At 38.5% G+C, this 14,050-nt stretch overlaps 2 protein-coding genes and 1 long non-coding RNA gene across 6 annotated transcripts in view; 1 reads left to right on the top strand and 2 right to left on the bottom strand.

Annotated features, from left to right (window-relative positions):
- Positions 1-1,228: 1,228 nt before the first annotated feature.
- On the bottom strand, positions 1,229-4,015 carry LOC113474315. The gene is made up of 4 exons (XR_003395978.1): positions 3,930-4,015; positions 2,316-2,453; positions 1,760-1,878; positions 1,229-1,299 (listed from the first exon to the last, which is right to left on the bottom strand). It is a non-coding gene; the product is annotated as an uncharacterized LOC113474315 (long non-coding RNA).
- On the top strand, positions 1,306-8,238 carry LOC100179942 (solute carrier family 2, facilitated glucose transporter member 5). 2 transcript variants are annotated; one of them, XM_026834824.1, is made up of 10 exons: positions 1,306-1,497; positions 2,327-2,479; positions 3,366-3,477; positions 3,967-4,088; positions 4,675-4,775; positions 5,127-5,274; positions 5,635-5,829; positions 6,224-6,371; positions 6,675-6,832; positions 7,184-8,238. In XM_026834824.1, the coding sequence occupies exons 1-10, from the start codon at positions 1,468-1,470 to the stop codon at positions 7,397-7,399; spliced, it is 1,383 nt and encodes a 460-aa protein (XP_026690625.1). In that variant the 5' UTR covers positions 1,306-1,467; the 3' UTR covers positions 7,400-8,238. The 2 variants fall into 2 exon arrangements, with proteins under 2 accessions (XP_026690625.1, XP_009858894.2); XM_009860592.2 differs by lacking the exon at positions 1,306-1,497 and adding an exon at positions 1,798-1,910.
- tak1/mapkkk7 (mitogen-activated protein kinase kinase kinase) overlaps positions 8,047-14,050 on the bottom strand; it is an 11,628-nt gene continuing 5,624 nt past the window's right edge. The window contains 7 exon segments of one of the 3 annotated variants that reach the window (NM_001078361.1): positions 8,047-8,714; positions 9,104-9,252; positions 9,676-9,875; positions 10,055-10,187; positions 12,562-12,634; positions 13,023-13,158; positions 13,394-13,570. In NM_001078361.1, coding sequence (NP_001071829.1) covers positions 8,511-8,714; positions 9,104-9,252; positions 9,676-9,875; positions 10,055-10,187; positions 12,562-12,634; positions 13,023-13,158; positions 13,394-13,570 — 1,072 coding nt within the window. In that variant the 3' untranslated portion in view covers positions 8,047-8,510. 3 annotated transcript variants of the gene reach the window in all.

Below are 14,050 nucleotides of genomic sequence, written 5' to 3'. Positions count from 1 at the left end.
TTACATTCACTCCCATTTTAGAGTTGTGGGGATACGGTTATATGATGTTGTAAATATTCTTTGTTTGCGATCAAATGGTAGCCTATTATGGCAAATAAAACATTGACTCACCACCCGCCATACTAATATAACACATTTAACTTTGACTCCAAGCAAAGTCAACGAAGTAACATATGTGGTAACTCGCACAAAGTGTATGAATACACGTGTTATAACGACTGTCGTTTTCCGGCCACGCGAGGATACAGTAAGTTACATTCATACTTCGTTTAGTGTGCTTTATTTATATTGTAAGAAAACATTCACAAATCTGATTTGACTTTGCACCCGAAACCGAAATATTAATAGAATTACAAACGAAACTGTTTACCAAACATATTACGTTGCCATAGCTAACATGGGTTGGTATTAAATGAACGAATAAATGTAACTTGATTATCCTCGCGTGGTGGGGCAACGACAATCGTTACAGCACAGGTGTTCTGTTTCATACACCTCTTGTCCGCTTACATGTTACCATGTAGACCTATATTGCTCTGTGGGTGATATTGAATTCAAAATAAGCACGACCGGAAACGATCTATGATTTTTTCGGTAAAAATAAAAACATTTTCAACAAACTGTTCGTATCGAAACGAGAACATCGGCTTATTTTGAAATATTACTTAGTATGTGTGTGTTTTGGGTAAGTTACAACTAAAGTATTATCAATGTTTAAAATAATATAAATCTGGTTTGCGTTTATGTTTGTTGCTATATTGAAAATAAGACATAAAATAGGAAGTTAGTCACAGACAGTATAACAATACGGGCAGTAATATGCTACGGTAAACGAACGTTTTTATCCATGGTTGCCACGCTCACAGCCAAGTTGCTGAATCTATTGCAGTGTGTGGATAAGCAGACGTGACTTTTGTTTGGTTTGGTCATTTATATTCTCGTGGGTAGGAACTTGAGTGACTTATCCATGGTTGCCACTCAAATGCCCACAGTCAAATTACCAAAGCTATTGCAGTGTGTGGATAAGCAGACATAATTTTTGGTTGGTTTGGTCATTTATATTCTCGTGGGTAGGAACTTGAGTGACTTATCTATGGTTGCCACTCAAATGCCCACAGTCGAGTTGCTGAAACTATTGCAGTGTGTAGATTAGCAGACATGACTTAACACACATATGGGTAAACCATTAGTGATTAAATTCAAACGCCGAAAGGTTTGACATACCTTATGCCTGTTATAATCATTTCAACAACTGCAGTAATTGAACCAACATTGCGAACACTTAATCGTCCTTTGTTTCTATACATTCAGAAGTAAATGTTTAACAAGCGGAGTAAAGCAATTAGCTAGACACGCAGTTATAGCATGAGTTAGGTAAATGAACGTGAAGTGTAATAAGTTATACTGGCTGCTACTGCGTATGTGTAACGTATTGCGTATGTAGCGTCCCTGGGATGTTATACCACCATGAATAAAAAGAAGTTGGACAGCTCTCAGGTAAGCATTTTGAAATAGATATTTATTTAAAGCGTGTTTTAACGACTGTCGTTTTCCGGTTGATTGTGTAACTTCCGGTGGGTGTAGAATGTATATTTGGTATAGCACGCTTTTTATTTGATGTTTTATAATTCGCGACAGTCGTTGCATGGGTGTTCTGTTTCATATACACCTCGTTCCCGCTTAAATTTATGAGCGAATATTTTTGTCTTTTTAAATGACTGGCGTTCGAAACAACACATCAGTGACTCCATAAACTCACGTTATATTCCACAGATGGTGACGAGGTACGCCTTGATCCCAGCCATTCTTTGATCCCCCCAGTATGTTTAATCTTTCCGTACGGATACAGTATCGGTACGACCAACTCAGTGGCAGAACCTGTGATGGAGTTTAATAACCAGTCGCATATGGTATGTAGGCTACAGTGGGGTGGGGGAGATGGGACACATTTTCGTACCATTTTCCCGTCCCATTTAGTAGTAAACAAAGAACATTCAAAAAATTATAGATCTGTATTTATGGAACTCCCATAGAACGTTGTTAATTGTTTAAAACACGAGCAGGATATTTGGATATTATGTGCCTAAGATGTCCCACATTTTTACGAGTAGCGACTATCGTTAACCGTGAGGCTAAAACAAGTTTCATCCCTACAACAATCACCAACAAAGTTACATACATGGTCACTCGTAAGCGGGAACGAGGTGTATATGAAACAAAACATCCGTAACGACTGTTGTTGCCCCGCCATGCGAGAACAAATAAGCTACATAGGTGTACATTCATTCGTTCCTACAAAAGTCGTGATACCTTACCAACTGCACAGGAAAGATATGGAAACCCACTAAGCATTGAAACGGAGGAACTTCTGTGGGTTTTGACGGAAACTTTCTTCCCGCTAGGCGGCGTCTTCGGCTCAATGCTGGTGCGGCCATTATTGTCCCGACTTGGACCTAGGAAAAGTATGATATACACTCAGGTAAAGACGTTATATATAAGGGAGTTAGTAAGTGTAAAAAATTCCGCAAATCTGACCCTGATCTGGTGCTCATATAGTTGGACGATTCTTGTGTCAAGAAATACAGTAAGAATCTGGTTCTACGAAAACGTAACTGACAAAAATGAAGTCCAATCAATTGTATAATAATAAAAGATACAATTCCTTTATAAACGCCTTGTCATTTTTAGGTTTATAGTGTACCAACTTTGCCCTTCACCCCACGTCCCCTGTTGGCGTGATGTCTCACTGTTGGGGCCTCATTCGTATAGAATGTGCATATACAATATCGGGGTAATGGGCCAATTCTGGCCTAAATTTCAGCTTCAGGACCTCACGCACAAAGAATATAAGCGTCTACATCACTTATTGTAATGGTACAAACCTAACTATTCTGTTAATAACCATGGATCTTATGCCACAGCATTGGCCGCGGTTTGAACTCAGAACCAAACTTTGTTTAAACTGTAAGAAAATATTTGCGGAACAATTTAGGTTTGACTTTGAACCCGTGCGACCACCGTGAGTATATATTAGGGTGGCGTGGGTGTTTAATTAATGGTTAAATGGCATTTACTTTTCCTTGTGGCCTGACAGTATAATTTTTGGGCTTGTATTCTATATGGGTGAGGTTCTACGGCGATACACGGTAAGGGGGATCTGGGATTTTGACCAGAGTTGACCCATTACCCCAACATTGTATATGCACATTCTATATGAGAGAAGTCCTACAGTAAGGCATGCCAGCATGGGACCTGCGATTTAGGGCAAAGTAGGCACGACAGTCTTTGTAAAAGGCCAATATTTAAAGCACAGGCAGATTATTAGGAGTTTGAACTTTTAGAATTTAAAACTGCTTTTATTACAGATCCTTTCAATAATATCAACTTTGCTGACGTCACTATCGGTTCTTATGAGGTCATACGAGGCAATTATTATTGGCAGATTTTTTCTGGGAGCTTACTGCTCAATAGGAATTGGTACGTTGTGCTCACTGTCATAACATGGGTGTCTTCTTATACACCAAACACAAATGGTGTATTCATACACCTCATGCTCACTGTCGAGTTATAACATGGGTGTCTGCTTATACACCAAACACCCATGGTGTATTTATACACCTTATGCTCATTGTCGAGTTATAACATGGGTGTCTTTTTGTAGAGCAGACACACATGGTATATTCATATAGTAGAGTGGGGTAAGATGGGACACTATTTCATTCGATTTTCTCGTCCCATTTGGTTGTTAACAAAGAAGTTTAAAGACTTTAAAACCGTATCATCACGACTCTCGTAGACAGTTTTTAATTGTTTTAAATACGAACAGGATATTTAGATATTATGCGCTAAAGGTGTCCCATCTTCCCCTAACCCACTATACACCTCATGCTTACACCAAACACACAAGTATTTATAAACCCCATACTTACTATTTCGCGCCAAATTATTTGAACTTTATTTTCACAGGAATTGGGCCAATTTACGTTTCAGAGATTTCGTCCCCTGTTGTGCGGGGACCAGTGGGGGGAATGTTCGGCGTAGCGATTGGTATTGGGACCGTGGTTGGAAATGCTCTCGGTCTAAAAGAGGTGTAGTAACGTAAACTGGTGTTGTTGATAAAGTGTGGGGTAATGACCCAAGCGAATAAATGAATGTAACTCATTTATCCTTGCATGGCGGACAACAACAGTCGTTATAACACGGGATGTTCGGTTCCATACACCTCGTGCCCGCTTACGAGTTACCACATATGTAACTTTATGAGTAATTGTCTTTGTGTATGGCTGATAATTTGTACAAGCCATTAGTGACAACTGGGTTAAAGAAATTGCCGTTAAGGACACATTTTCCCATGAAAGTGACCAATATCGATAAATAGTTTTAACAAGTACAATTAGTCATAATAAATCAAATATTTGTACATGGGGTAGATTGGAATTGCCCGCTCTATTTCGGTAATTGTAAACATTATGTTGGCGGTAGTGTAAGCTATGCATACAATCACACAACGAGCCTCACGTGTTGTTGTGGCAGTGTGTGGATAAGCAGACATGACCTTTGGTTAGCTTGGTCATTTATATCCTCGTGGGTGAGAACTTGAGTGACTTAACCATGGTTGGCACTCCCGTGCTCATTATAGATCCGAAATATAATTACGGCCCTTTTTCCACATAGGTGTTGGGAACAAAATCCGGGTGGCCATATCTTTTCGCCCTCACTGTTGTTCCAACTCTTGTCTTTCTATCTTATATCAAATGGATCCCGGACAGCCCAAGGTGAGACTCGAACACGAAGGCTTTGGTTTTGGCCGTTTCGTTTATCATTCCAGAGTTATCCAAATCAGGCTCGTATACTGTAAGCCGTAAAAGTATAGGTTTAGCTCTGCGGCGCCGAGCTGTGGTGTTATAAATGTGTCTTGAGTGAATGAATGTAACTTATTTATCCTCGCATGGCGGGGCAATGATGGCCATTACAACACAGGTGTTCTGTTTCATACACCTCGTGTCCGCCTATGAGTTACCATGTATGTAATTTTGAAGTAAATTATTTTACTAATGGCTAAAACTTTGGACAACCATTGGTGGCCACTGGGTTGGAGGAATTGCCCTATCTGCTGTTATATTCAGATACACACTTATGACGTGTAAGGACGAAGCAATGACGCGTCACATCCTCACCAAGTTACGAGGAACTGATGACGTAGACAAAGAACTTGATGACCTTAAAGTGTTAGCTGATGACGTCACGACAGTAAAGATATTGACCGTGAAGCAAGTATGATGTCATAATGTGTATTGATCTCTTCGGAATGTTGAAACAAACATCCACAATTTTACTTAAGTAGTAAGCGGGCACGAAGTGTATGAAACAAAACACCCTTGTTATAACGACTGTCATAGCCCCACCGTGCGAGGATAAGTAAGTTACATACGTGGTAGCTTGTAAGCGCGCAGGAGGTGTATGAAACAGAACGCCCGTGTTATAATGACTGTCGTTGCCCTGCCATGCGAGGATAAGTAGGTTTTCATTCATAGACAAGACATATTTAAAACGCCATTAAGCTACAGTTCTATAATGCGACTTATTCAATATCTAAATCTGTTTTGGATTCGTCTACATATTTATTGACGTCAGGTTCTGACGTCACGATCGTTGCGATGGCAACTAGCATGCACCACAGTCGTTCTTGCATCTGTACAACTGACCGGCATTAACGGAGTCCAGTTCAATCTTAACACCGTGTTTCTAACAGCTGGCATTCCGCACTCTATAGTAAGCTATGTATCGCTGGGTGTCGTAGCAGCGCAAGTCGTTGTCGCTTCGACTTCGGTAAGTAACGGCTGTAGTTGGACAATGAATGCCTTTATATAGTAGTGTGGAAGACGGGACACCTTTAGCACATAATATCGAAATATAGGAGTCGTGAGGATACGGTATTATAATTCTTTGAATATTCTTTTGTTTAATGCCAAACTGGACGAGAAAGTAGAATGAAAAGGTGTCCCATCTTACCCCACCCTACTATATGTCTCTTGGGCAAGAATAATTGTGATTGCAAAAGCGACGCTGTTTAACTCTGATACTCTTTTCTGTTCCTTTTATCTATAGTGTTCCAACAACTATTGTTTTACTGTTCATTCCATTCTCTTCATTCTTTTATTAATATGATATTCGCTATCGTTTTCGAGATAGCAAACAAGAAGTTTTGTTTGTCTCCCCACAGAGTTTGGCTTCGGAACGATTTGGCCGCAGGACGCTCATTTTGGCCGGGAACCTCATCATAGTGATGAGCACGATTCTGTACACCGTTTCCCTTGCTTTGTATGACCAAGCAGAATGGTTGTCGTATGTCAGTATTGTAGCAACGTTGGGTGAGTATATGACGTCACGAAATGACGTCATGATGCTAGTGATACGTCATTAGCTGGTGGAAGACTAAAATGTGGAGTTGCTGAAGCTTTAGCGCATAATATCCAAATATTTTGATCGTGTTTTAGACAATTAACAACGGTCTATAGAGGAGTCGTGGGGATAGGGTTTTATAATTCCTTGAATGACCTTGTTTACTACCAAATGCCAAACGGGACAAGAAAATACAAATAGTCCCATCTTACCCCGCCCGGCATTATTTGCCGCATGTCCCATCTTACCCCACTTTACTTTATTTGTTGCAGGTTTTATTCTCGGCGTAAACATCGGTCCTGGCATTGTCGCTTACGTCATGGGGCCTGAGCTAAACAACCAATCAGCGCGTCCAGGAGTTATGACGGTGGCGGTGTTCTGCTTCTGGCTGTCGTTCACCATCGTTACTTTTGCTACACCTTATATGTTTGTAAGTATGAGTATAAATGTTGGTATGGATGGTGGGAAACTAGGGGGCTGCGTTCGAATCCCGGCCAAGGTTGGAGAACCAAATAATACTCGTTTATATGACGTGTTACAGTGAGGCACGCCATGGGACCTGGGATTTAGACCAGAGTTGGCCTATTACCCCAACATTGTATTCCCACATTCTTTTCTATAATGGTGAGGTTCTAAAGTAGGGCAAGCCATGCGACGTGTAATATTTAGTGCCACAGTCGATCCATTTTCCAAACGCCCAGTATGCTACCGCATGAACCTAACCAGATATTGAAGCCTGTCGCTTTTCGCGTACCAAAATAATCATGTTTTCCTTTAACAGTTATACCTCGGTTCCTACGTTCTGTTACCATTTATGACGGTGGCGATCGCTACAGTGTTGTTCGTTTATAAATTTGTTCCGGAAACCAAAGGCAGAAGTATGGAGGAGATCGAAGACTTTTTTAAATCTGGCAACACTTCACGGAGGCCTTCAGCCATAGCGTTTGTCAACAGAAGTTTCAGTGAAAACGAAATCAACAATATTACTGTTTTATGAATGGAAACACTGACTTTTGGAGAAAAAAAAAACGTCTGTAAACACTGTAACAGTGTTAGATCTCAAAAGCAGACTTTAAACACAACATAGATTATTGGTCACATAGCTGGCAGCAGTAAATGCCGATTTTGCATTTGTTACACTGTTTCAAAATGGGTAATGGGCCAACTCTGGTCCAAATCCCAACTTCCCATACCATGCCTCGCCATGGGACCTCACCCTTATAGAATAATGTTTTAAATATGGGTCTGTTTTATTTAACTTTACAATTGAATTCTATAAACCCATGAAGACCCAAAGATTACAAATATGTTTCTGCGCTAATTCACCTTACTGCTATTAATCTATCTATAGTTTTTATGTGACAACAAACGTTTATAGTTTGTGTGTCTGGTGTATAAGAAGACAACCATGTTATAACTCAACAGTGAGCATGAGGTGTATGAATACACCATGTGTGTCTGGTGTATAAGAAGACACCTATGCTATAACTCAACAGTGAGCATGAGGTGCATAAATACACCATGTGTGTCTGGTGTATAAGAAGACATCCATGTTATAACTTGACAGTGAACATGTGGTGTATGAATACACCATGTGTGTCTGGTGTTTAAGAAGACACCCATGTTATAACTTAAAAGTGAGCATTAGTTTTGTTTATACCTTGTATTAAGCATCCCAAAGTATGTAAACAACATAGTAAGGAAGATCAATGTTGGTCCCATTTTAAGCGCAATATATTTACAAAAACAAGGGGACCATTACGTAAGAAACAACACTAGTAAACTAACTTTTTTAGAAATAAAACAAATAAAATTTTCATGATTTTCGTCGAAAAATGTCACATTATAAATCTGTCATGTAAATTACACCTAAAATAGATTATTTTGTAACAAAGGAAATATAAAACTGGAATGTGACATCATAATTTTGAATAAACTACATTATTATTGGGGTAAATGTAAAGCAGTAAACCGAAATTTAAAAATTTCGCCTCAAAAATGAATTTTCAAAGTAAAATAACTTATTAGTGATAAATTTTGTGCTGAAACTTAAACACAACACCCAGAGTGTTGAGTGACTAAACCACACAGAGTGCTTGTACCTTTTTCTAATTTCTAGTTTTATGTTGGTTCTCTCTCACTCTTGCAAGGTCCTTTTTCATCTTGTCATACCACTTCTGTAGAGAAGTATTCTCAGCAACCAATTGCTGATATTCGACGTTAAGTCGATCGTCCTCGCTTTTCTCTCGCTCATCATCAGCGAGACCCAACCTCAGTTGCTCCCCCCGCTGTTTAAGCAAAGCTATTTCCGTCTGTTGAATGCATTTGTTAGTATAGTGAATGAATGATTAACGTATATAATATAACTTATTTATCCTCGCATAGCAGGGCAACGACAGTCGTTATAACACGGTGTTCTGTTTCAAACACCACGTGCCCGCTTACGAGTTACCATGTATGCATGTCACGCTGTAGGACCACAGTAACCACGCCCATATAATATGTTACCTAATATTTTGTTTTTGGATTTTTTTTATGTATTGCTGATAATTTTGACAATCCACAAGTGACCACTAGGTTGGAGCAATTGCCCAAAGACACACCTGCCCACAATGGTAGCAGCGTCGAACCTATTACCTCTGGGTTACAGGCAGGCGCGCTAAACACTATACCAAGGCCCAGAAAGCATAAACCTCATTACCTGAACCCTTAAATAATCCTCAGCTAGCATACAGTGTTGTTGATGTATCGCCATCGACTCTTTGGACGAAGTTGATGGAGGTAACGGCTGAAGGTGGAGCTCCAATGTAATGTATGCTCGTGGAAGGGAATCACATTGTGAGTCAGAACCTGGGTGTTGTGGTACATATATGTTAGCAGTTAGCACATGAGTGTAATTGTTAGTGAACCACTGATGGGTTGTCCAAATAAAAAAGTGAATAAAAAGCCAGTAAATGGTTGGCATGGTTGTGGTTGGTGGTAAATATAAGTAGTGTTATAAACACAGAGATCCGTTGCAGGTGCCAAACCTGGTGCATTGGTCGTTATAACACAGGTGTTCTGTTCCATTCTTGTGCCGCTTCGCTTACGTTACCACATATGTAACTTGTTAATCCTTGCATGGCGGGGCAATGACAGTCGTTATAACATGGGTGGTCTGTTTTATACACCCCGTGCCTGCTTACCAGTTACCTACCATGCATGATACTTTGTGGGCTATTACTTCCCCTAATTTTACTAAAATTTTAAAGAACAAACTAAGAAATTAACAACCTGATGATAATTGGTGCCTTGGGTCGTAGAAGCTTTGAATGTGGTTGGTGTATGATACAGGTCGGTTGTTCGTTGGGGTGGTTTGGGGGGATGTGGGGCCAGGTGGAATACCTGGCGTTGGTAGGGGTGGGCTGGGGCCAGGGGGAACCACCACCGATATGGGTGAGGGGTTACCGGAACGAACACGTTTAAGGACTTGTCTGTAAAAAGAGGGTTATAAAAAAAGGGTTCACGGAGGAAAAAACAAATAATAAAAGGGTTTCCGGGACGTTTTGTTTGGAATTAATTATGGCCTTTTAATAAGATAAATACGTCACAATATTGATAATATATTGGGGGCATTTTTAAAAGAATAAAAGGGCTGTTTGTAAACACTCACTTGGCGGGGGAAGGACTTCCTGATCGTGACCCGATAGGAGTACGAGGTGGAGTGATTGTAGTTTGCTCAAATTCTGCGATCAGGTCTTGAGAAGATCGACGCCGGGATTCACATTTTGTAACTTTTGATAAAGCTGAGAAATAATGGCTGTTATTGTGGGTGAATGCACATTATGACATCATAATAATGTTAAATGCTTGTATAAATATATAGGCTGTTTTTGCCAGGCATATTATTTAGTCTAACGGTGCTTTTGTGGTAGACATCATATTTATCAATAATATTTATCTTTTTTGTTTTGGCAAAAAAAAAACATATTAATTGAAATAAGAAAAGAAGAGAATTACCGCTAAACCAGTCATTTTAATTCTATGAACGAAACATATCTACTACAAGTTGTATTAGTATGCTACCAAACAATTGTGCAGAAATAATTCGTAATTAATATTATAATGGCTTGTGCTGCTGAATTGTGGGCAATGGCTGGAAATAGTCAAGTTGAAAAAACTATTTTATATTTTAGGATAAGAGTTAACCCATTACTCTAAACCTAAGTTAGGTTAAATAAGCAAGGCCAAGATTCTAATTTGTGCCAGAGTTGGTCCATTACCCCAACATTGTATATGCACATTCTATTCTATATGAGGAGGTCCTACAGTGAGGCATGCCATGGGACCTGGGATTTAGGCCAGAGTTGACCCATTACCCCAACATTGTATATGCACATTCTATTCTATATGAGGAGGTCCTACAATGAGGCATGCCATGGGACCTGGGATTTAAGCCAGAGTTGACCCATTACCCCAACATTGTATATGCACATTCTATTCTTATGAGGAGGTCCTACAGTGAGGCATGCTATTGGACTTAAGTTTTTGGTGAGAGTTGGCTTATTAATCTAGAATGCTAAGTTAAGACTTTGAAAATACATAAAAACTTACAATTAGGTTTTAATCTAAATTGCAGAAGATCAAATCAAGACACTGTATTTTAATTGGTTTGCAAATCACTACATTCTAATTAGTGTTGAGTAAAAATTAAACCAAACACGATTAAAATAAAACAATTACGACAAATCAAAAAAACTAAACCACAATTATATATGAATGCAATACAGTGAATGTGAGGATACAAGCGTGGTGTGGCATATGAGCATGTGTGTTGAAATCAGCTGTGTAAAGTTAGAATAGTGGTTTTATTCCTACAATGGTAACAGACTTATACCTTCCAACTAGGATTAAATATTTGTTTAACAGGAATATACACTAAGCGGGGAATTGTAAATTCTCTGGTACTATAAGTTAGTTGAGATGACAAATATAGTATGGTGGGGAAGATGGGACACCTTTAGCACATAATATCCGAATATTCTTAACCTGTTTTAAAAAATTAACAGCAATCTATGGGAGTCGTGAGGATACAGTTTTATATTTCTTTGAATGTTCTTTGTGTACTACCAAATCGGACGAGATAATAGAGGTAAAAGGTGTCCAATCTTCCCCCACCCCACTTTAACTCAATTTATTGTAATCTGGGTTTAAAAAGTGTCTTGCAACTACTGGAAACCGTTCCAGTGAGCTTAAAAAAACTATAAGACCACCAACTAACTAACAAAATATTAATCTCTATAACTAAAACCCTTTAAATTTGTGTTAGATTGAACTAAGCTCCGCCTACAGCTGCAATTACGCATCAATACCTCCATCTCTTATCGCATCAAATGGAATTTCTAATGTGTTTCCATAGGAAGAAGCCCGTCGATGGCCTTTCTTATACTTCTTGCCTTAATAGGTTGGGTGGGTTGTAAAGATAGGTTTCAAATTGAAAGGCGTCACGATTTATTCAACTTTTATAAAAAAAAAAAATTATCCAAAATTTAATAAAAACTTTTTCAACAAAAAACTTTTTTATTAAAAATTGAACAAAATCTTATCTTTTCACTTTTTAAACAAAATCTAAAAACTTTATAGTGAAAGGCCATTTTTGAATTTTTTTAGCAGAATCTGGGATGAGATTGTTAAAATATTCTAACTCATTCAATAAAGTTTAAATTTAAAAACCGTGACAAAGTCAAGTGATTGAAAAAAAATGTAACTTTAAAAAGACAGTAAGTATAACCAGATTTTCAAACACAGTAATTATTTTCTGTAAAGAGGCTTAGGAAATAGTTTAGGAAGTTTTTCATTCCAAAAGAACTTTAAGAAGAGAAAGGAGTATAATTGTAACTATAAGCATATAATAAGTTGAACAAAAAAACATATATTGAGTGGTATAATGGAATACATAGCAAATGTTATGTATTTTCTACAAAAACTTTAGTCCTAATCTAACAGTGCACATTTCTGGGTGTTGGGGTATCGGGCCAAATCTGGCCTAAATCCCAGGTCCTTGACAAGGACTTCACCCATATAAAATAGAAACAGTACACAGTGACTTTTTAAACACTATGTACATAAATTCATATATTACTTATATAAACACATATATTAGATACATTTACACCAAACCTTGTGGGTCAGGATTCTTCTGCGGGTCTGGTGTGTGGGATCTTGAACGAACTCGTGCATCTCCGGCGACATCCTGTGGTGAACGAATAAATTATAATCAACCAGGTGGTGGTGCACAAGATGCATGTTAAGTGTATGGAAAATCACAAATATATTAATATTTATTTCATATAAGTGTTTTAATAAAAAAAATATCATTTTACCATTTTATAAAACCCTGGGTCATCTAATTTGCATACAATATAAAAAACACCAACTAGTTTGCATACGATATAAAATCAACTTATTTGCATACAATATAAAACCAACTAATTTGCATACAATATAAAAAACACCAACTAATTTGCATACGATATAAAATCAACTAATTTGCATACAATATAAAATCAACTAATTTGCATACAATATAAAATCAACTAATTTGCATACAATTTAGGATCACTAATTTGCATACAACTCACCTGGGCCCGGGGATTCCCCAACACAGGGGAACACGATGGAGGTCGTACTTTACTAATGTTTGTCACAGTTGGGTGAATATTGTGCACAGATTTACGAACTGTATCGCTTATTGTGCCCATGTAACTTTCTCGAGTGCTGCAATGTGTGTTATAGGGTTATAATGAGGTAATTTAACTTATTTATTCTTGCATGGCGGGGCAACAATAGTCGTTAACATGGTGTTCTGTTTTATACACCTCGGGGGTACTTAGATAGTCGATATCATGGTGTTCTGTTTTATATACCTCGGGGGTACTTAGACAACCCATAAGAAACCATCATGTAAAAAAAACCTAAACCCACAAGAAAATATACAACTAAAAGCACCCACCTGTCAGTAATACTGGAGTCGTAACACGAACTACTCTCCGAACTTGGTATACTGTCACTATCGTGTAAGGGGAAGTTCAGGGGGGAATTCCCACCAGGGAAAAACTGCATAAGGTCGCTCATAGCGACGACTATTTCATCCATGCTCGGGCGTTCGTTTGGTTTCGCCGACCAACATCTTGGAATAAAACATAACAATAATTACACAAACAATGTAATAAAAGTAGTAGCTTTCCAAATAAAACTAATTATCTACAAAGTTACATACGTGGTAACTTATAAGCTAAAAGAAGTGTATGAAACAGAACACAGGACAAGCATATAAAATAGAATGTACATATACATTGTTGGGGTAATGGAACAACTCTGGTCTAAAACCTCCCTCAAACAAGGGCCACCCCACCCATATAGAATACAGCAATACATTCAACCCCCTACCTTGTCATGAGCGATTCCACTGGTTGCGGGCAACCTTGAATAAGGTCGGGTCGTGCCCCTGTATGAACTGCCCACATTATACGAAAGGCTGGCCCTCCAAGGTCATCAAATGGTTTGCGACGAGTTAATACCTGAGAGTTGGTTATAAAATATATATAAAATAGAATGTGCATATACAATGTTGGGGTAATGAGCCAACTCTTGTCTAAATCTCAGGTCC

The sequence above is a fragment of the Ciona intestinalis genome, chromosome 6 (assembly GCF_000224145.3).
Source record: "Ciona intestinalis chromosome 6, KH, whole genome shotgun sequence".
Taxonomy (NCBI): Eukaryota; Metazoa; Chordata; class Ascidiacea; order Phlebobranchia; family Cionidae; genus Ciona; species Ciona intestinalis.
Note: the sequence above shows the minus strand (reverse complement) of the source record. Positions and strands in the feature narration are given on the sequence as shown.

What these genes read in the sequence shown, in the direction of transcription:
- LOC100179942 (XM_026834824.1), top strand. Translation starts at nt 1,468, where the DNA reads ATGAATAAAAAGAAGTTGGACAGCTCTCAG. An exon ending in AGATATTGACCGTGAAGCAA is followed by an intron (nt 5,275 to 5,634) that starts GTATGATGTCAT and finishes TATTGACGTCAG; the next exon opens with GTTCTGACGTCACGATCGTT. An exon ending in TTGCTACACCTTATATGTTT is followed by an intron (nt 6,833 to 7,183) that starts GTAAGTATGAGT and finishes TTCCTTTAACAG; the next exon opens with TTATACCTCGGTTCCTACGT.